Below are 21,262 nucleotides of genomic sequence, written 5' to 3'. Positions count from 1 at the left end.
CCGACTTTATATAGTAGTAGGTACAGGGGGGCTAGTAGGTTGCACATAATATGAGGACCACAGCATAAATTCAAGAGACAATGACAAATAATATACACACAACACAGGCGCTGATTAACGCCTGTGCTGTGTGTAAATGTTTTTTCCTTGTCTCTTGAACTTGCGCTGTGGTTCCCTTATACAGTAGCATGGTGTAAGGCTAAGGGTCCAAAGCCTCAATGAATGTTGCAGTGACCAAGCCTACAACGTGCACGAGGTGGCACGCGGTTTGCATGCACTTTGATGCGAAAGCTATTTGCTATAACATTGGGGTGCCTGCACCATCCGTTTGCTGATGCACGACAGCATTAATTGCTCCAATTTTCTTCCTATTCTATTGCGAGACTCAATGTTTGGTGTTAAAACCAACAAGAAATTGTGTCGGGGCAATTAGGACCCGTAAACGCACAACTTTTTTTAACCTGTGAGCGCCTCCTCATTTGGCGGTGTTTGGGCGACCACCACTTCAAGCTGGGGATCGCCGTGCAAGCCCGTTGAAGCATGCTACTCGTATCAATTAACAAAATACGTTTACTCGCCGTTCTTTGCCGTGTTTCATTCTTACGCATACTATTTGGCATTCCTCTTTCATATAGCACAGACCAGGAAATGTCAAGCGATGCCCCCCAGTAATGTTCGCAGATTCATAATTTCTAAGAGCAGAAGCAACACTGTCATGCGGTGCACCCTCGGCTTTTGAACCGCTGGTCAGTCTCGCAGAATGCCCATCGTATTCGTATGCAATGTCCATGGCGTGTGATGTTTACTCATTTCATCAGCTTCTTAAACGGAACGCTTCCGCCTCCAAAGCGGAACGAGGTAACTGTTTTATGTAGTTATGGTTACCATCGTAACTAACTACAAGTTCGATTTTATTTAGTATATATCTTTTGCAGTATGTCTTCTATATTAGAAGAAAAGGGGGCGCTCGGGTGACTACTGTTCGTGCGTGAACGATTTAAAAAAATAATCTGACATAAATAGTTTATATACCTGGATCGAGAGCCAGCTAGACCGAGAGCCACCAATGTTGCGTGAGTGTTGTATCTTTAGGTGTATGTGTCAATTTCCCTTTCTTAACCCTTCCTCCACCTTGCGGGACTCCGCCGAACTGATAAGCAATAATGTGTAAAACTCTGCGTAACGTTTAAACGCTACACAATCACTCTGAGGTACCGGCCTCATGCATGCAACACGTTGTTAAGGGTAAAATTCTTCTCCAACTAAAGTCCCAAATTGTTCGTTTATTTCTCAAAATAATACGCAATTATCGAAAGAACCGGCAGTGCATGACCTTATTTTACTAACCTAGCCATGGACCAAACTTCATCAGTAATTTAAAGAGAATATAAGATCGGTGAAGCGTACAGAAGGAGGGGGCGAAAAAGAAAGCTAGGGCCACGGAAATATTTTCGTTCGTAACTGTTTGTCATTGGTTTGCCTTGTCCTTCCGCTAGAGCTACCGAAAATGGTCGATGTATTGCTTTACGAACGAACAATTCTATCGTAAGACCTTTTTCGTGCATACGGACCCCCTGGTGAGCAGCCCTCGAAGCGTTCATGCGAAAGCTCTCACCCAGAGGCGTTGCTCTTACTGCTTTTATTAAGTCGTCGCTCAAATCATCATTGTCATCTCCGGGAGCTTGAAGCGCGCCCGCGCAAACGGAACAGCCCAGAGGGTATGCCGAGTCTCGCCCGCAAGCCTTCTCGTTATTTCGCAGCTCCGACCAAAGTTTGCCTTCCTGCGCTCATAAGTGCGGCGGGGGTCAGGAAGCGATGGTTGCACGTGCCATAAAGCCGCGGCTTCTGCGTCGTCAAACCGATGGAGCCGATCATTCCGCTCCGCTCTAATGTGGAACGCGCCCGGAGGGAAAAAACGGGGGAAGGAGAGCCGCCCGCGGAGGGGGGGGGGGGTGCACACTTGCGCCAACTTGTGCTTCTCAGATTTTTTCTACCCCCTTCCTCGAGCTGGTCGAGGGTGAGTTTCGAAGCGGTGCGCGTCGCGAGCGAAAGTTTCACTCTTCCTGTCTGCCGCCTCGACGGAGGCGCGCTGTTTGGCGACGACGGACGCCGCGCGAAAGTGAGCCGGCGGCATGGAGAAAGTGCTCGTCCGCGTGGTCCCGTATGAGCCGTACACGAGGAGTAAGTATACGCCCTTCGGAGAGCGAGCGGCTTTTCTTATATCCGCGCGGAAGCGGGCGGGCGTCGTGCGCACTTCCTCGCACCGAAATGCGCGCGTCTCTGCTCGATTTGTGTACACGGCGGGGATGCACCGGAACGTCTTTTCGTTCAATCTCTGGGTTGGAGGAATTTGTTCCCAGCGCGAACGGCTGCTTTTCGACGACGCGCTGCAAAGATTTGGTGAATTGGATACTATCATTTCATCGGCGATGTTCTTTAGTGCGCGTGTCGTGCTCGCAGCTGTTGATTGATTTTGACTGCTTTTGACTGTATGCGCCTGTCTGCAAAATCTGGCGGGGGGGGGGGGGGGGGGGGGGGCTTGAACCCTCTTGGCTACGCCTATGGTTCTTTTTGTTCCCCTCATGTTGCATGGAGCAATGAGTACTTTTCTGAAAATTAGCAGCCCACACATTAGCGTAGACCAGGGGTCTCAAACACTCGGCCCACGGCTTCACAAGGAATAAAATGTTCGTGACTTTGCTAAATGGTACTAGCATTATGTACTCGCCTATTGCGGGGAATAACGCTTTTATTAGGGTAAGCTACAGAGGCTGGACCGGTCTCAAGCATTTTTTTTTCGTTAGGCACCCCATGTGGTCAGCATGTGTTGAACCACAACCGTGGCACAAAATCTATATATTTCACATTCGGAGTCCAGACTTTAGTCATTCTGGAGATTGGTATCGATATGCTTATCGAATCCTGTCGTCAAATCCCCTTCAGAAATGATCCCTATATGAGATGTGAGAAATGTGTTCTTTCAAATGGCAGCGTTAGGTGACATTTTGTTCAACCTACCCCCTCTGCACAGTCCCGGCACTTGCGGGACTGAATTTCGCGACTGCGGCCCGCTAGCTGAGGTGAGTTTGAGACCGCTGGCGTAGACAGGCTAAGCGTTTGTGAAAATCAGCAGTGTGAAAGGAAGATGTACTTACGTGTCTGTGTCTGGGGACGGTAATAACTTGTGTTATTACCGTCCCCAGGCTCGCACCAAGGATCTATGACTTACAAACGCTTGGAGTAGAAAGAACGCATCATTTAGCGCAATCTCCATGGGTTATATACGCCGCGAGCGCACGGGGGCTTGTGCACTCCTCGGTCTCGCCAAAATGCGACCCCTGAGGACGAGGGATGAAAACTGCGATGTCGTCCTTGGCAGCAGTAAGCCGAAACGGCTGCTACTGCTGGCTGTGGTTGCTGATGTATGCAAGTGCATAGTGTGACTCGTGTTTTAGCTGGAAAGCTACTCTCAGCTTAGTGGATGCAATGAGGGAGTGCCAAGAACAGTGGTATACGTCTGACGAGATGCCTATCGCAAGGCTGTAAACGGAATTATTAATACTGGCCTCGTTTCACGTTGCGGCACAGAGGAACGAAGTAATCCTTAGGGTTCGTTCGCTTGAGCTAGTGTAATGCATGGGCGCGTTTGATTGCCGCGGTTCCACTTTCATAGAGCGGAAGTTTATTCCACTTTGGTAGAACGGAATGACCTGACTTCAATCTTGTAGCACATTCACAGTCATTCCGCCGAAAGCCGCCTTTCTCTCTCTCTCTCTCTCTCTCACACACACACACACACACACGTGCGTGTGTGTGTGTGTGTGTGTGTGTGTGTGCACTTAAACCGCATACATCTATGCGGTTTAAGCTCCCAAATCTATGTACACGAACTTCATTTGGTTGTCTGAAATAGAAACGACCCCCTCGAAAGAATTCCCCTTGTCGATTCATAACAACGGCCTTAAGCGAGCTTTAGGTTAGCATGCCTGGGTCAGCTGCCGCCTCGTGCAAAGGTCACGTGCCACGTGACACCCTATGGCGGAAGTTGTGTTCCGCACTCGCCGCCTTAAGGTGCGTGCGGCGCTGGCCAACACTCCCACGTAGAGTTACTGTATATGCTACATTTAGTTAGCATAAAGGTAGCATATACAGTAACTCTACTCCCACAGATTACGTATACAGAAATACCCAATGAAGTGAACGGCGAAGCGCCTTCCGTTGTGTATAGCTCAATTGGTAGACGATCGGACGCGTAATTCGAAGGCTGTCGGTTCGGATTCCACCGACGGAAAGGGTGATGTCCACTTTATTTCCTTTCAGTTTACGTAATAATTACTACGCTACAGTTAAAGTACAACAATTAATGCCCCGTATGCTTTCCTTGGCCTAATTCTCTGTTGGATTCATTTGGTTGTCTGTAGTTGCGGTTGCAACTCACTATATAGTATACATCCTTCTGCTTTTAATTGAGCTTGACAGCGCGTGTTCATTTACCTCTGCAAAAAAACAACAACAGCACTGAATGTCATATGGTGTAAGATACCATTCCAGAAGCATGCCGGCCCCGGCGGCGTAAATTCGCGGACATTCGTCGTACAGTGAACGTTTAAAGAGAAACACGCCCTGCACACAAGTGTTCCCTTTAACAGTGGACCTGTCTGTACGTACTCCTTAGCCACATGCAGCACCGATTACAGACTACAGATAACGCTTCTCCAAACCTCGGTACCTGCACCACTGCTCGCATGCACGACTAATTAACAAAGAAAAGGTATTGCGAGAGAGCATTACTGAAGCACTGCATGCTTCGTATATACGCACAGAATCACGCACCCGTCGGTATGCACTCATTTGAGCGTGCTTTGCGAAGCGGCGCTGCGCTGTGTGCTCGTGATGCGTGATACGGGCGTGGGTCTTTAAAAGCGTGGCGAAGGTCGGGACCACTCCTATTATTTGTGCGTGACACGCATTGTGGGTAATCGAATGCCTGAAGGGCGTTTGGTTATTGCTTACCTGCGGGAGCCAATACGTATATACGGGGGCCGGGATTTAATGCATTCGTCCTTTGCGATTATACAGTTACAGTCTGCTGCTAAAAGTGGGGCCGCTGTGCTAAGTAATATGTAATAATAATTGTTGAGGTTTTACGTCCCAGACCCACGGTACGATTATGAAAGATGCGGTAGTGTAGAGCTCTGGAAATTTCGACCATCTGGGGTTCTTTAGCGTGCACCTAAATATATGCACACGGGTATCCAGCGTTTTTGCCTCCGTTGAAATGCGGCCGCCGCAGCCGGGATTCGATCCCGCGACCTTCCGATAAGCAGTCAAGCATAGTGCAAAGTAACATGTGTTTTATGCTGTTCAACTTAGCTGAAAATTAATATTAACATAGTTGATATTATTTATACATAGCATGCAACAAGATGTGAAGTCTTCCTTATTTACTGCTTCGCCCGTTTGCTTCTTATTGTATCCTGGTCTTTTTCTTTCCTCTTCTTCATTTGTTTATCTCAAAATGTTGCTGTTCAGTGAGCGCGGCACATAGTTGTTCTCTTAACTGTTTCTTGCCACGCCTAATACACTTCCTCTTGCCGCGAAACATTGGCACGCGCATATTGGTCATCGGCTCCGTTTGGAAATGAATTTACGACTTATCACGCTACCACATGATTACATGCAGAGTGCATACTGAATATATGGGACGCAGGATTGTGATCGATCGCGTGACCGGACTCGTTTCGCATTCATTTGACTTTACTGCTTTAAGGAAGTGGTGTGAAACAGTGTTGCCGACCCGCCGCTGGGATTTCGTCATCGCCACGAAGGTCAAATGCGTAAGACAAGTACGTTCGCTGCGTAGCAAGCATGATAAGGCGCTGACCGGTGAGCATTCGCGAGGCGTGCTTCTGAAACAACATATAGCCGATACAAAACGAAGTTTATATATTACGTGTATAGGCTTGCAAAGCAACGTCGCGCGGCTCCACTGCTCTTATCGCAACTGGGAATATCCACGGCCACAACACTGCCGCCCCCGCTTCCGCGCACGCGCAGAGCTCTCGGATTGCCATCTGTGGTGTGTAACAATGTAACTATTGCTGACTAGCAGTGCTCCGGGCCGAATGAGGAGCGCATGCGCACACGTGTCCTGGCCGCCGCCTCTGGCAAATCCGGCGACAAACCGCCATCGCCGGCAGCGTCTATCCAGTAACGCACAGCTCGGCCGCGCGAGCGTCGCGACCAAACTTGAGCTTGGGTTCCCTATACACTTACTATTTAACGGCTGCGAGGCAATTATACCGCAGCGTGGCCCGTTCAGTTTCGATGCGGCTATGTGATGCGAGTGTGGGCATAAAAGTTTGCATTGAAACGGAGGAACAGCGAGCGCAGATCACCGTGTCAGCGTCATTCTTACCGGGCTGACTTCTTTCTTTTTTTCCTTTTCACTGAGGTGACTACTGACGCGGACGTGATCGGAGATTAGGGAGAGGGGGATTTTTCGTGCATTTATTCGTAAAATGATGCGATAGGGCTCCGCGTTCATCGCATCAGAAAAGAAAAAGAAATACACTACCCCATTGTGACGGAACGAATTCCATTCACTTTTTTCACGAAGTGCATACCGAATGTGTACCTCGTACAGCGTTGACGAAAGGCCTGCTTACACAAGATGAAATGACTGTGTTGTTCCCTGTTGTCATTCTCCCACCGTCGCTATGAGGTTGTTTGTTTTTATTCGCATTTTACTCCATCAATCACGTGCCTTTCTCGTTGCCCGACTCATTCGTCATTTTGCTTAATCGACGAGTGTTATTCAGCTGTACCCTCACAGCGGCCAAAAAAGTTGTCCTTTCAGTTCCATGCTGTCCTTTTCAACGTATACCGTTCGCTCGATTTGAGATCGCACTGAGAGCTCACTGAGCTCTTTTGGTTCATTTATCACAGTTCACATTTCCCGTACTTTACGCGACCAGTCATTCAGCCATTCGGCCTTCGATCTAATTAGCCTTTAACACTTTTTTTTCTTTCTTTTTCGCGCTTCCTCGCAGCAGCGCCGCCCAAGCCTCGTGAGGAGGATGAGATGCGGTTCAGCGGCCTGCGAAGGGATCAGATCCCTTCGCGTTCCTTCCAGGCGCTCCAGAAGATGACCGGCGCAGACGACCAGCCCTACCAGCAGCAGCAGCAGCAGCAGCAGTACTACTACCCGCAGCAGCAGCAGGAACCACCACCGGGTGAGCGCCATTTCGTGCTTCGTTTAAGACGGGCTAGTTGTTTAGGTCGTCACGATCTATTTGTCATGTTTTGTAGAACTGCGACGAACATGGGGAACTAAAACAGAGGAAGGTGGTCACGAGCATCTAAAGGGACACTAAAGAGAAACAATGAATCGGTTTAGATCGATAAATTGTGCTCTGAGAACTCTAATGTCGTTAATTTCGCCATCATAGGTTTATTATTAGAGGGGAAAATCAAGTTCAAAGTTTCATTTTTAAATTTCCCCGTTTGACGTCACGGATTTCAAAGCGTATTTATCATTTTTGATGCCATTGGCTCAACAAAATTACCCCAAACTTGGCCCCCTCAGAGGACAATGTACTTCATTTTTACCGATTAAGAACTACGTAGTTCCTAGTAGGCGCCGTCAAAACATGTGACGTCACGGTGAATGGTACGGAAACTTCTAGGTGGCGTCGCCACCCACATTTTGTTTTTGCGCGTTTTCTCGCTTACTAAGCGTCTTCTCGTAGCAAGCGTGGTGTTTTTGGCATCGTGAAAAAGTACTTTACTAATATGAGAAAAATTGTTTTGCTATTTAGTGTCCCTTCAAAGGGGTACTGACACAAAAATTTTGGCCTCGCGTTTTTTTGCTGCAATGGGTTGCTGGGGGCCTGTTAGTCATAACACGCCACATCGTTTGCTGCAGCGCGCGACAGCTAATTAATTACAGGCTCCTCATTACCGACCAGTGTCAGTTTCGATTTCAAGAACGACAAGCCTCCGGGTGCAACTATCACCACCTAGCGGGTGCAGCGCTCGATCACGTCAGCACACAGAACTGTGACGCCCTTCCGCGCTGTTCGCGAGCAGCCGTCGCGAAGTAGGCTGCTGGAGCGATCGCGGCAAACAGGGGCGTAGCCAGAATTTTTTTTCGGGGGGAGTTCAACCATACTTTATGTATGTTCGTGCGTGCGTTTGTATGTGTGCGTGCCTATATACGCAAGCAAAACTGAAAAATTTCGGGGGGGGTTTGAACCCCCCCAACCCCCCCCCTTGGCTACGCCCCTGGCGGCAAAAAAACATGGCGACTATGACGTCATTCTAACTTGTTGCAGCCTGGTCAGGCGAGGGAAGTAGGGGGTCCCCAAGGGTCCCCTTTGAGGGTGTCAGTAGCGAGAGGATGTCGATCGCTCACGTGAACTTCAAAATTCATTTAAAACAACTTGCAAGCTATGTTCGCTGTTGGTATTTTGCAGATGATATACGCATGTTCACCGGAATCGATCCGGCAGGCTATCTCGGCCGCGAAATATTGCGTCAGTACCCCTTTAAACTGGACTTGAAACTCGACAACGACGCTAAGCTGACGACATGGCGGTAACGAAAATTGCAGAGGTTAATGACACCTCGTTACGTGAGCACGTTACGAGGTTCGCATGTAGCTAAATTACCTATTTCAAGACCACCTTCCTGTTTGAACTATAACATCACCGCTTCACCTAACGTACCTCAATTGCTCGCAGAGTACCGTGCTCCGAGACACCACCTTCGGAGTGTGCGAATAATATTAAGAACAAAATAAAACAAGTAAATAAACTGAATGGGGAGGGGTGGGGTCTGGAAAGCAAAGCCCATAGCTCACTATTTCACCTAAATTTCGCTGTCATAAGCGCAGAGGTCCTGGGAATATTTATACGGCGCGACATGTAAGTAGAAGGAAGAACATAGTGGCAATAAGAACTGACAGCTTTCTGCCCATGTGTTTTTTTTCTTTCGTTTACTTTTAGCGTCACAAACATTGTCATGCTGCGGCTACACGCCAGGAAGCCTAACATCATACCACTATACATATATGGGCCAGAAGTTGCGCCTTGCGAGTGATAATGCATTACCTTATTTGAACCCTTTGTCCGGCCCCTTCCCGACATGCGGTACCCCCGATGATCGCGGTGAGATGAAAAACACCCATATATCAATCTACATAGACAGGCAGTTCCAGCGAAAGCGATCGTGCGTAGCGCATACATGATTTGGGTTTTATTCGCGGTCTATACCCAGCCGCTCAGAACAGTCACGGCTGTCAAGCGTAGTAGCCACGTTTTTTTCTCGCAGTACAACTGAAGGTCTTAATGAAACCTTGAATATATGATTATTCCTACGCCAAGAAGATGTGCATCGTTGCTCTAGAAAGAAACAGCTGAGGCTGTACAAACATGTTGCTGCGGAAGCCAGACTCACCATACGGTGTGAAAGATAGCGCGGGGGTATGCGTGTGCCGGGCGACTTGTCACAACTTTTTCACTCCGCCACTGTAGCGCGCTGTTTACGCCGACGTCCCTGACGCGTTGTGTTTTCGGCGCCTTGCGCATCTTCTCGGCCTTTATACATTTGATGGCGCGCGCAGACATCCGCGAGTACTGCAACCACCCGGAGGAGCTGGACGACACGACCATCAACCCGCGCTACCGCGGAGGCAACATCCCCTCTCGCTCCTTCAAGATGCTTCAGGAGATGACCGGCGACGACGGTGAGTCTCAGCGAGCATATTACGCGAGCGGCCAGCAGCACGCATAGGCTAACGATGTCGGTGGCCCCGGCCATGTTCTCTTCTTCGCTCATATACCGATTCTCGTCGGCATGGTTCCGCCAGCGAACGAATTCTCTGCGAAAATTCGCTTGCTGGTGAAACGACGCATGTGAGACTCCTAAAGGATCCAAGAGAGAGAGACCGTGCGAAAGAGTAGACGGAATACGCGCAATTTCACTGCCCGCCGGCAGTGGATTAGCGGTCGTTAGCGAACAATGGCGACCGCTCTACTGGACGCATTGTGTAGTGTGTACGGACGGAGGGCCGAGCGTATGCGTATGTGCGCTGAACAGCACACTACCCCTTTGAACTATGGGTGAATTATTTGATGTTTTTTTTTACACCTGAGTAGAAATAGACATTATTAAACGCATATCAATGCGCTATTCTCCACACTTTTTTTTAATGTTGCGAAGGTGAGATGAATTTTCGGCATTATATATATATATATATATATATATATATATATATATGTATGTGTGTGTGTGTGTGTGTGTGTGTAAACGCCATTTGAACGAAGGTCATTTATACGCACTATTCAGTAGTACGAACGTTTTTTTTTTTTTTTTTTTTTATGCACCACCGAAGCTCCATTGAAGCCAACGCTAACGCACTTGCGTTTAACGACATTAAGTGCCGAGAGCATTTCAGTGCTACGAACATATTCCGTAACGCCATCCAATGCTTCCCAGGACATATTAATGACTTCAACAAGTACAACCACACTTTTTGGAACACATTTTTACCGTGGCCTCCGTGATGAGCTCCGTCCACGGCACACCACCATAGCTATTCGACGAGGCCACGATTATACGTTGACAACGGCGCTTCGTTACCATCTGAGGAACAGTGGGCTGTCCTTGTCTTTGAACTGGATTGGCTACCTATGTATTTTCGTGGCCATCCGGAGCGATAGTCGCCATAGAGTTTCCTAATAATACACTAAGGGGAAATCTGGCGCTAGTTTCTATGGGAGCTGCAACGCATGGCGCTTTAGCCAGCATGGGATAGTACATGGATTTGTCTAAGCTTCGTTTATTTGGCTCCGTGTGACGTGCAGCCGCTTTGTCGCAAGAGGAAGTACAGCAAACGTTTAGCAGTTCCACTTCACCAGCTTGACCTTTTTAGGCTCACCAATTCAAATCGGCTCACGAAGTTCACAACGATCCATTCTTTTATCCGAAATAAAAGCCAACCCACAACAATAAACAAAGCCACAAGTGCGTTCGAAGCCGCAAGCACGAAGATTAGGCAAATCCATGTACTACCCATCATTCCCATGGTGGCTGAACGATCGCAGCGCCAGAGTTCTCTCTAGTAAATACTGTAGGAAACCCTATGATAGCTGCAGCGACAGCTGCATGAGCGCCAAACGGAACCTAAAGTATGAGTGTCATGAGTGCCAAAAATTTTAGCTAAAGAAGCACTGATGTGCTTGGAGAAACTGAAATCCTTTGCTGCCCAACTGAGTGTTGTGCCGGAGAAATTTCACGAAAGCTTGGACACAGTACCTCAGTTCATTCCGCTGCAACCATAAGAGCACAAGTGCAGCAAAAGATTACTGCTTTCTTCACAAGAGGCTCAATAAGCACAAATTCACATGCAGCATGACGAATAAGTTGGTTGAAATTTCATTTGAACACCAGATGTTTCCTTTGGATTGCGATACCAAGCTGCAACACAGCTGTTTCAGTTCAGTGAACCTTCACTTTAGCAAACTTTTTCCTGATGTCTCTTGAAGTTCGTTCAAGTGAAGTTTCACTGTATTGCCATTTGGTCACAGCCAGCGGTTCGCCTCCACAGGACGGTAAGCGGTGGCTGATGGGAAAGGAACAGACTCGTGGGAGGGGAATTCCAAACTCTACGCCGCGCAATACGTTGGCGTTCCACGCACTTCGGGAGGAATACATACCCCCGGTAACCGACGGCCAAAACTCATGAGAAGCCAAATACGTTCGCTGCAAGCCTTTCAGAGCCTCAACGCTTGACACTTTCGCGATGAGGAAAACTAATAAAATCAATGTAACCAAGTCAGCTACTTAGAAACTGCGTCTTCTACTTGCTCGCAGTGCAGTTATAACGGTGCGAGCAACTCCTTCCTTCTTCGTTTTTAAAAGGGGGGAAAGGGCGAGAGATGAACGTTACGGCTGCCTTGCCCGCTCGTGTTTCTCCGCGTCGTCCGCACCACATGTTTGCCTTTTAGCGCGCCCTGGCTTATTCCCGTGTGCGCTTGTTTGCACACGCGCTGCTTTTCCGCGTTCTGTATTCTCCGCGTGGAAACAGCCTCCGAGGGTCCTTTGTTGTAGGCCGCGCAAAAAAAAAAGCTCCGCTCACACAAGAACGATTTCTTTTGTTTGCTTCGCGTTCCCAAGCAGGTGTCTTTCGGCACACACGCTGCGGATCTATGTGGCGAATTGGGGCTAAGGACGGCGCCCATCACATGCAGCGGCGGCGCCTTCCGGCTGTCAAAAAAAGAGAAAAGGCCAGCTGTCCCGAAGTTTGATCGGGAAGGCTATTCGCGCCTGACCGCCGCTTCGCCGCCCCGTCCTGCGAGCCGGCCGCTTATGTCGGTCACCCAAGACTGTTTTTTTTTGTCTGTCATCTTATTCAAATTTTATAGTGTGCGTTTATGTAATTTGTCTCGCGCCGTTTTTACGCCTCAGTGGTGAGGCCTGCGCGCTCCTCGGCGTTGACTCGGCTGGCAGAAATAATGCCGTTTCAGCTTCGCCCCTCGTTTCCGCGTCGCGCAGCCATTCTCTGTTACGCTTGTAGCGCACCTTTGTAAACCAACTGGAAATCATCGTAATGTATGTTCGCCTACATGCAGAGTCTCTAAATATTACGCTTCGCAAGACACTGGCGTGTTTACACGAAGCGTATTGCTCCAGAAATGGTTAGCGGGAGTGCCTTCTCTTTTTTTCTAAGCGAGTAGTGCTTTAAGGCCGAATGACACCGATTGTGCCGACCCGCTGTGCTAATAGAGTCGCTGCCTTTACTGCGTAATATTTGTCAGCGCAACTGCTCTGGCGGGCAGGTGAGCGTTCTGCCCGCCTCTTCAACTCTCCCCTCCTACGCACACATGTAGACTTCCGACGTCCTTGCTTCTGAAACAGTTTAGTATGACGAGCTTTCGCCATTCATTTCAAGGTATACTTGCATATACGGCGTTGAAAACACTTGTGAAGGCTCTCGAGTGCGGAACAAAAAAATTTTGAAAATAAATTTTGAAAACATGTTTTCGTGGTCTATACACACAACATGCCTCCCGCAGCTAGCTCTACGCAATATGGACGTTTTGATAGGGGTATACTCGGCTGTTTCTTTGCACGTTTTATGCGCGTAACGGACAACGATCGAGTGATACATGCCGACATAGCGAAGCACGTGCTGTGTACTACGTATGTACAGCATTGCAGTGAGGCACGTATGCGGCATACTTCGGGTCGTAATGTAAGGAATACGAATAGTATGCATGCACTCTCGTGCATCTATGTGGAAATAAGGCAGATGTTCAGGGGGAAGACTGAGGTTTGAAGAGATGAAAAAATGCTTGAAGCAGGGGTCGTCGTTGGGGCCGACATTTGGACAAGCAGGCTCGTCAGAAGGTTGGCTCCAGCAACAGCCCCTGTTCGAGGATTTTTCATATCTTACCTATGTGGAGCAGCATATGATCGAAGAAATGTTGCACATCATGCTAACACGCGGTAAGGCATGCACCCAAAGTGGCGCGATGGCGTTTTTGCGCTTTATTCGTTGCTGATGATTACGTGAACAAACAAAAGCGTCGATTCATGAGAAGAGGTGCGCTATTAAGTAGCGCTTAAATATTGCCATCAACAAGGAGCGGAGGATGCTAAACAATTGTTTTTTATATCTCTCTTTCTTAGTTTGAGCTTAGTTTGAGGTCGCTTCATCCGACAATACAGGTTCTTTCTTCCTTATCTTTTTTTTAGCACCCGTCTCACTAGATTCAAAATCTTAGCAAACTTTAAAATATGAAAAAGGAAAAAGAAATGGGAAACTCAGTATCAGTACTGATAAAACGTGGTACTGAAAGGCTCGTTTACTGTCTTTCAGACAAACTGAGCAACACTTGTGAGTTCAGTTTCTCCGAGAATTGCAAGACGTGAATCTCTCTACGTTGATGTTTTCTCATCTTTTCTTCTTTGCGACTCAACTGCTAGCGTAATTCCCAAGTAGAGGTGTGGGTCGCATCGCCCATTGTTTGAGGTGTTCGTCGAAAGCACACATATGGTATTGATTGATTGATTGATTGATTGATTGATTGATTGATTGATTGATTGATTGATTGATTGATTGATTGATTGATTGATTGATTGATTGATTGATTGATTGATTGATTGATTGATTGATTCCGTTCCAAGATTTGTGAAGCTTTGCTTTATGGGGCCGTCAACAAAACTAGTTTCGTATACATGATATAATAGGGTCTGAATGCGTCATAGTTGGTAAAAATCGATCGGCGAAAAAGAGCGTGTAATAAAAACAGGAAAGGATGGACACAGGCCAAGCGCTGTCCTTCCTTGCCCGTGTTTATTTCACGCAGTTTTTCACCACTCACTTCGGTTCTGGATTTTTTACTAGGTTCAACGTCATAGTATAGTAAATATGCACACGTATCTGGATATACTCACTTTTATCTCTTTCTCTCTATTATTTTTATGCTTTGCATCTGGCGTTTGACGTGTATTTTACACCCAGATTCTTAAAGTATTCCCTGTAATATGATCTTCTCCACCGGTAATGGTTTAGCTACATTTTAGATTCCCTTGTCAATAAGACGTCGCGCAGAACCGAGAGAAGAAAAAAAGAAAAAAAAACCTCTGCAAGACTCGCAGACCTGCTAAAGCAACGAATAGTTTTGCTGAGTCGAGAGAAATCAAAGATAAGCGGTGACTGAGTTGCATACGTGGGCACACACAGGAGCGGCCGCCGGGGATTGACTGGTGAAATAGGAAACGGCGTGCTCCCATAGAGATGTTGGACCGCTACGGAACCTCGGTACTTCGATATTGGAGCAGTCCTCAACCCGAAAGCACCCGTGCCGACTTGTCAGATGCTTGGGATGTCACGTATATATAGGAAACAGCCGCAGTAGAAGTGGTCTTTCACTGTACTCAGCACCGACTGCTTTCAATTGAGCAGTTGCGGCTAAGACATTTTTTGTGAATACCAGTCCTGGTTTTTCTGTCATGCTTCAAGCATCCTACGTATGAAAAGATACGAAGTAATGTTGGAGTTGAGTAGTGCTGCCTCTGTTTCCTCTATATTACTGCTCTGCTTGCCGTTTCCCGGTCGGTGACCTTTGTCTCTATAGCGTTACATGTGATTCAGCGTTCAGAGCTGGCGCAAACTACGCTCCGTATGCATACAACGCTGAAGGAGGTGGATATGTTAGACCTCTACTTTAGCGTCGTGTTCCTCTTCGTAGGCTCCACAAGCGAACACCTGAAGTGATACAATTTAAAAAGCTTCCGGCCAAAAATAAGATTGCGCCGACACAGATACGTGAGGATTTGAATGAGGAGGCATGTGTTGTCTCCAGTTTTCTATACATTGTATTTCCTCAAAACTCGGCGTTCACTGCTGTCCTTCCGCCGCTATATTGTTCTACGCAGGCTCCGTAGCGCCTTCCGTTTTCGACCAGAAACGTCAGCAACAGCAGCAGCAGCAACAACAAGGGGGTCCCAAACCGCGCAAGACGACTCAGATGACCATCCAACTGGGTGGGCCCGCCGAAGAGGCCGGCTACTCTGGTCCGCAAGGGCAGGGCGGGTTCGTGCATCATCCCGAGAAGGTGTTCCCCCACCCCAACGTGCCGGCTTCGCAACAGGAGGCCGAGCCGGACCCGCGCAAGTACACCGGCGGAAGCATCCCTTCCAGGTCCTTCAGGATGCTGCAAGCCATGACGGGAGAGAACACCGGTGAGAACACTCTCTTCTGCGCACATGGCTTTTCAACCTCGAGGTGACGGCTGCTCGTGGCATTCGTGAAAAGCCGTGAAGCCGGGGTTGTAAATTGAAATGCCGTGTTTTCCAGGGTTACAGTCCACCAACTATATGGATTATATGCAGGGTGTTTCAGCTACAAAGCACCAAGTATTAAAAAATTAAACATAGGTGCTACGCATCTCCAATTAGTGCAGTATTGTTCTGAGTCATACATAGCACGTCAGAATATTTTTTCCAATCCGCCAAGCTCGGTAATTAACAAAGATTGCTTAATGAACTTTTTAAATAGTGACTCTAGAGAAACGTTTTCCCTACAAAAGTTGTAGCGCTTCTTCAGAAACATCGAATTTTTTAATCTGTGTTAAGATAACTCCCCTGCTTAATTTTCTTCCGGCTTTTCTTTAAAGCGCGCGAATTTTAAAAAATAGCACGTGACTGTCGCCTTACGCGCGGCGCTTTTAGTGCCCTCAAATGTAAGTTGAACGAATTATCGAAGGCTGCTTCGTGCACGAAGATCGCTGTAACAGGTTATCGGTGACTGCGATGGACGCTAAATGATGATAGAGGCGTACCATAATATATATATATATATATATATATATATATATATATATATATATATATATATATATATATATATATATATATATATATATATAAAGATCTACGAAAGAGCTGCCGTCACGTGTGAGTGCATATTTTATCTCGGTCCTGCACCACGCTGTCACCCTCGCCCCTTCCTATGTGTTTCTTCATTGGTGCGAAAAAAATGCCTACCCTACATCAAATGCTACCTACGGTCTCATGTAGCATTTGCTCCGTGGCTGCCGCTTTTTTGTTGAAGAATTTTTATTTATTGTTGTTGAAACGGTATGCTCATTTTGTCGCTTAACGTCCATCGCAGTCACCGATAACCTGTTACAGCGATCTTCGTGCACGAACCAGCCTTTGATAATTCGTTCAACTTACATTTGAGGGCACTGAAAGCGCCGCGCGTTTGGCGGCAGTCACGTCGTATTTTTTAAAATCCGCGCGCTTTAAAGAAAGGCCGGAAACAAATTAAGCAGGGGAGTTATCTTAACACAGATTGAAGAATTCAATGTTTCTGAACGAGCGCTACAACTTTTGTATTGAAAACTGTTCTCTAGAGTTAGTATTTAAAAAGTTCATTAAGCAATCTTTGTTAATTGCCGAGCTTGGCGGATTGAAAAAAATATTCTGACGTGCTATATATGACTCAGAACAATATTGCGTTAATTGCAGACGCGTAGCAAGTATGCTTAATTTTTTATTACTTGGTGCTTTGTAGCTGAAACACCCTGTATACGAGACATAAGACGAGGCACGACTGTACCTGCAACGTTTTACGTTGCTAAACCACATAGCGAAATAGTGAAACTGCGAAATAATTCCGGCAGGGGTGAATCTCCTGTGGGCTATATAGTTCACTATCTGAGAAAATTTTCAACTTTTTAACCTTTCTTTGCCCGTGCGGACTATACCGAGCATATGGACTATACATATTCCGGAAAATACGGCAGTTATACTTAACTTCTTGCCATTTCTTTTAGCGACCCAACCGTCAAGCCTTCTATGCTTCTTAATGACCACTCTCAGCCAGGAGGTCTAGCCCCATTTTTCTGAAATCGTATTTAAAAACCTATCAATGCTTCAGAGGCTCCCATGCCCCAGATTTTAATTAATTTGTTTGACAAATATGTGAAGGTTATTTCCCAAATTAATTTTAGCTCCCACGATTATTCATAACCCCCCTACATGCTCTTTTTCACAATGTAAATTTCGCTTCTTGAGACTCTGCGCTTCATAGCCCCGTTGTCTGACACAACATAGTGACCTCTGGCAACTCATTTAAACGGATAAACTGGTCGTCATTTATAACATCATATTCTTAAGTTCCCGTATATACCTTATAGCGAAGGGTCGCCCCAACTGAACCCACTTACAGTAAATGAAGTCCGAGTAGGCATGCACTAATAACCGCTTAAAAGCGAGTTGAATATGGGGCAAGCCATTAAAGCCATGCAATGGCGTAGCCTATTGTTTTCAGGGCGCGCTACTACAGAAGAAAGCTTCGTTGCCCGCAGTTTGTTCATTTTGAAATCGTTCGTTTCCCGCAGGAGACGGTGGCACAGACTTCTAAAAAGCGATCTTGGACGCGGGGCTTACCACGCCATGGACGAAGACAACGCCAGTGGGAAGCGGTGAAAATGCACTCGTGCGACGCTGGCTCGAGCTCCCCACTTGCGCTACGAGTCGCGCGGTCCCCAGTCGCGTTGCGGCTTGTTCTTTTTTTTTTTCCTTTGTTATGTTTTCCTTCGTTGTTAAAGGCAGCACGCGTCTGTGTCCCGCTATTGGACTGTGCTTCGCAATCATAGCTCGACATTTCAGCACACGCACACGTGAAAGACGCAGCTCGAAGCGTGGCGCCAAATACTGCTCGGCATGGTGTCCTAGACGCCTGTACTTGCGCTATGTGTAGTAAATAACGAACACTGAGATAAGATAGTTCCTAACATCGCGAAGACGGCGGCCTAAAGGTCGTGTGAGAGAGCGAAGGATAAATGAAAAGCAGGGACGTTAACAGTTAAGAAAGTGAAAGAAGGAATCGACGACGGAATGAAAATTCTCTGCACTGCATGTGTCTCGGATTACGGTTGGTTGCCTTCAAAAATCACAGCAGCACATTTGTGGCCGTTTTCAGGTGTGTTGTGTGAGATGATGGTCCCGAGATCTGCTTAACATGAGAAGTCGCCCGCCTCGCTGATTTCGAGCGGCTATGGAAGGTAAAAACGCGTCGATAAGGGTTAATACGCTGATATTGTAATTAAACAGTGACCTGACGAATGTTCTCCAGACTTGAAAATTGTGAGCGTCATGCAGATTCACGAAGTTTGTGTTAACTAAGCACGATACCACGGCCCGAGTTGCTTCTATCGCACGCGCGTATGCTGAGACAAAAAAAGAGAAAGAGAGGAAGTTGCGGTTGAGAAGCACGACACGTTTGTTTCTGTCAACGCTTGTTTTCTCCGGTTCGCGTTTGAATACGTTGACATGTCGATTGGTGCTATTGCGGAGGGTCATGCTCGGGGAGTCCATTTGCCGTGGTATTTCTACATCGCAATAGCTATACGCGTGAGCCAGCCGCCTAGATGTGTATGTTGTTCCTTTGTTTCTGCAGGAAAAATGGCACTGTGTTTTTTTGTTTTACCCGGTGTATTTGCCAAGGTTACATTGATCTGAGGTGTATCGTAATACATGTCGCACTTAAGTGGGCGTGGGGCTCAGTTAAAGCGCTCATAGTAGTCTCTAGTCATCATGGAGCTCGGCATCTGCAATATTGTATTCGCTGTGACAGTAGTCTCAGGTAGTGCTTTATTTTACAAAGAAAAAAAAACCCGATATCTTCGTTTTTCTTTGCCAAAAAGTCGACAAGCTCTTATCTGAGAGCTTTCTTGTGTAAGTGCATTGTGTGACAGCAAAAGGCGCCTTTTTATTGAGGAGGCTTTGTTCACAGCAGGTGTTCGAGATAGAAAAAAAAAACAAAGGCAATATTCTTTTACGTCCTTCCGATTTGCCATTTGTTATATGTTAACATGTTTATCAAATCGAGCGCACCTATGGTGCGTAATATTGTCATTCGCGCTCTCTAATCCAAGTGCCTTTCACGCGTCGCAGAGTTAGAGAATAAAACGGATGAAAAAGCCCTTCATACCCGATCACTGTGTTTTTTCGTATGGGCCGTCGTCGTCCACTCGCGGCAATGTCGCGAGGTTCAGTTGTATACGTAAACATGACAACAACGATTCGGAAGGCGGCTGAGAGAGCCCGACACGGTCGTTTTTAGAGAACTTTAATTAATGAACCTCAACTGCAGGTCCACTTTCTCGATTCCTATGCTTCCTGTATCTCGATTGGCCCGCGTGCCTTCTTAACGAACCACTCTATAGCGTGCAAATTGCGTCGTAAATTCGGTATCCTATTTCCACGGCGGGTCAAGATTGCGTCGGGAAACACACAATCCAGGAGAGATAACAATGGGAGCTACCAGCTGTGCCCCTTTCTATAGATCATTGCTTCGTTCCACCGACTGGAACAAATAGGGCTTGAAAGTACTTTTTAAGACTGCCGGAATTCGCCGAACCTGTGTAGACGGGCTAAATATGCCGCCATGATCCGAAACTTAACAATACCGACGCTCTTTGGCCACACCCGGCGATTGCGCTATAAAACACTAGACACATCACCGTCGAACGACATTACTCCCTGTAAACCCGACACGATGATTTCAAGATGATAGCTCCAAGCTTGGGGGCTCAAACTAATTTCATTGGTTCTGTGTACTGTGCCCTGAGCAAAGGTAAAAACAGTCACCTCGTATTTGATGTACAGAGGACGACGTTCGCCGTGGCATAGGCAATAAGTGAATGCTGCAGCTCGGACCAAGCACGACTGGCCGAGCACCGCCGCCGTTGGTTGCACCTGTCGCGCACGCGTCCCGCCCTATATACAAAGGACAACACCCTGCTTTCTGCGCAGACGTCGCGGTTTTGCCGGCTGACGCTAAACCCCAGAATTTTTGAAAAGTATCGACAACTGCCGGCAGCATCTCCTGGTTTGTGTCCAGAGGAAAATACTTAAAATGCGTCCGCTCGACGCGCCGATTGCGTGAAGCGGTCGTGCGGCAGTAGGCGTCCGATCCACGAGTTCGGCGCCCTTTTCAAAGCCGTTCGCTCATTTCACTATGCGTTAACAAGTGCACAAGTGCTTTCTATAGCCCAAACAAGGATCACGCTGAAGTTTTCCAGTCGGGTTGTACAGCGGTGATATCAGGCGTTCAACACTTTTCCGAGGTCCTTAGGCTCTAAGAAGACACGATTTTTTCGGCGAAAAATACTACCAACGCCGCTTTGCCTTAAAGGAGGAGGTGTCGTTCGGACGCTAACACGTCCTAAGTGACGCACATCGTGAATTTGCCGGAAGCCCCGACGTGGGAGCGGCCCGCTGCGCGCACCGAAGGACCTCAATAAAGTTATTCATCCATCCATCCATCCTAGCGGAGCGCTCCTGAATTCCCGTTGTGGTCAGATCACACCAGTCCACGAGGTGTCCCGTGTTCTCGAACTTTTTTAATTAATTCGCTACGCAGCCGACAAAAGCCGCTGAGCCGTCGCGACTCGCCCAGCTTTTTTTTTTTTTTTTATGTACTCCAAAGCACCCAACGTGCGATTTTCCTCCTTCTTCCTTCGGTGACGCAACGACGCTTTTCCAATAGGCCGAGAGATAAGCGTGAAGCCGCCGTCTCTGCGACCTCGATTAAAGGCCTCGCGGGAAGGGAGGTCCCACGGCGAAAGCGCATACGCCGCGGCCGCGGCTTCAGCAGCAGCGCGTCGCGGAAGCATGTCGTCATTGCGCAACTTATCAGCCCGGTTACCGCTAAAGGGAGAGAGGCATCGCGCCAGAG

At 47.5% G+C, this 21,262-nt stretch overlaps 1 protein-coding gene across 2 annotated transcripts in view; it reads left to right on the top strand.

The window, feature by feature from the left end:
• The window catches only part of LOC119398069 (basic salivary proline-rich protein 2), a 104,505-nt gene extending 84,993 nt beyond the window's left edge, over positions 1-19,512 (top strand). Inside the window, exons 6-9 of one of the 2 annotated variants that reach the window (XM_037665325.2) lie at positions 7,053-7,235; positions 9,626-9,748; positions 15,448-15,753; positions 17,919-19,512. In XM_037665325.2, coding sequence (XP_037521253.1) covers positions 7,053-7,235; positions 9,626-9,748; positions 15,448-15,753; positions 17,919-17,941 — 635 coding nt within the window. In that variant the 3' untranslated portion in view covers positions 17,942-19,512. The remainder of the gene's footprint in view (positions 1-7,052; positions 7,236-9,625; positions 9,749-15,447; positions 15,754-17,918) is intronic. The other variant, XM_037665327.2, reaches the window with a different exon arrangement.
• Positions 19,513-21,262: the final 1,750 nt, after the last annotated feature.

Source organism: Rhipicephalus sanguineus, chromosome 1 (assembly GCF_013339695.2).
Source record: "Rhipicephalus sanguineus isolate Rsan-2018 chromosome 1, BIME_Rsan_1.4, whole genome shotgun sequence".
Taxonomy (NCBI): Eukaryota; Metazoa; Arthropoda; class Arachnida; order Ixodida; family Ixodidae; genus Rhipicephalus; species Rhipicephalus sanguineus.
This window is presented reverse-complemented; position numbering and strand designations above follow the sequence as displayed.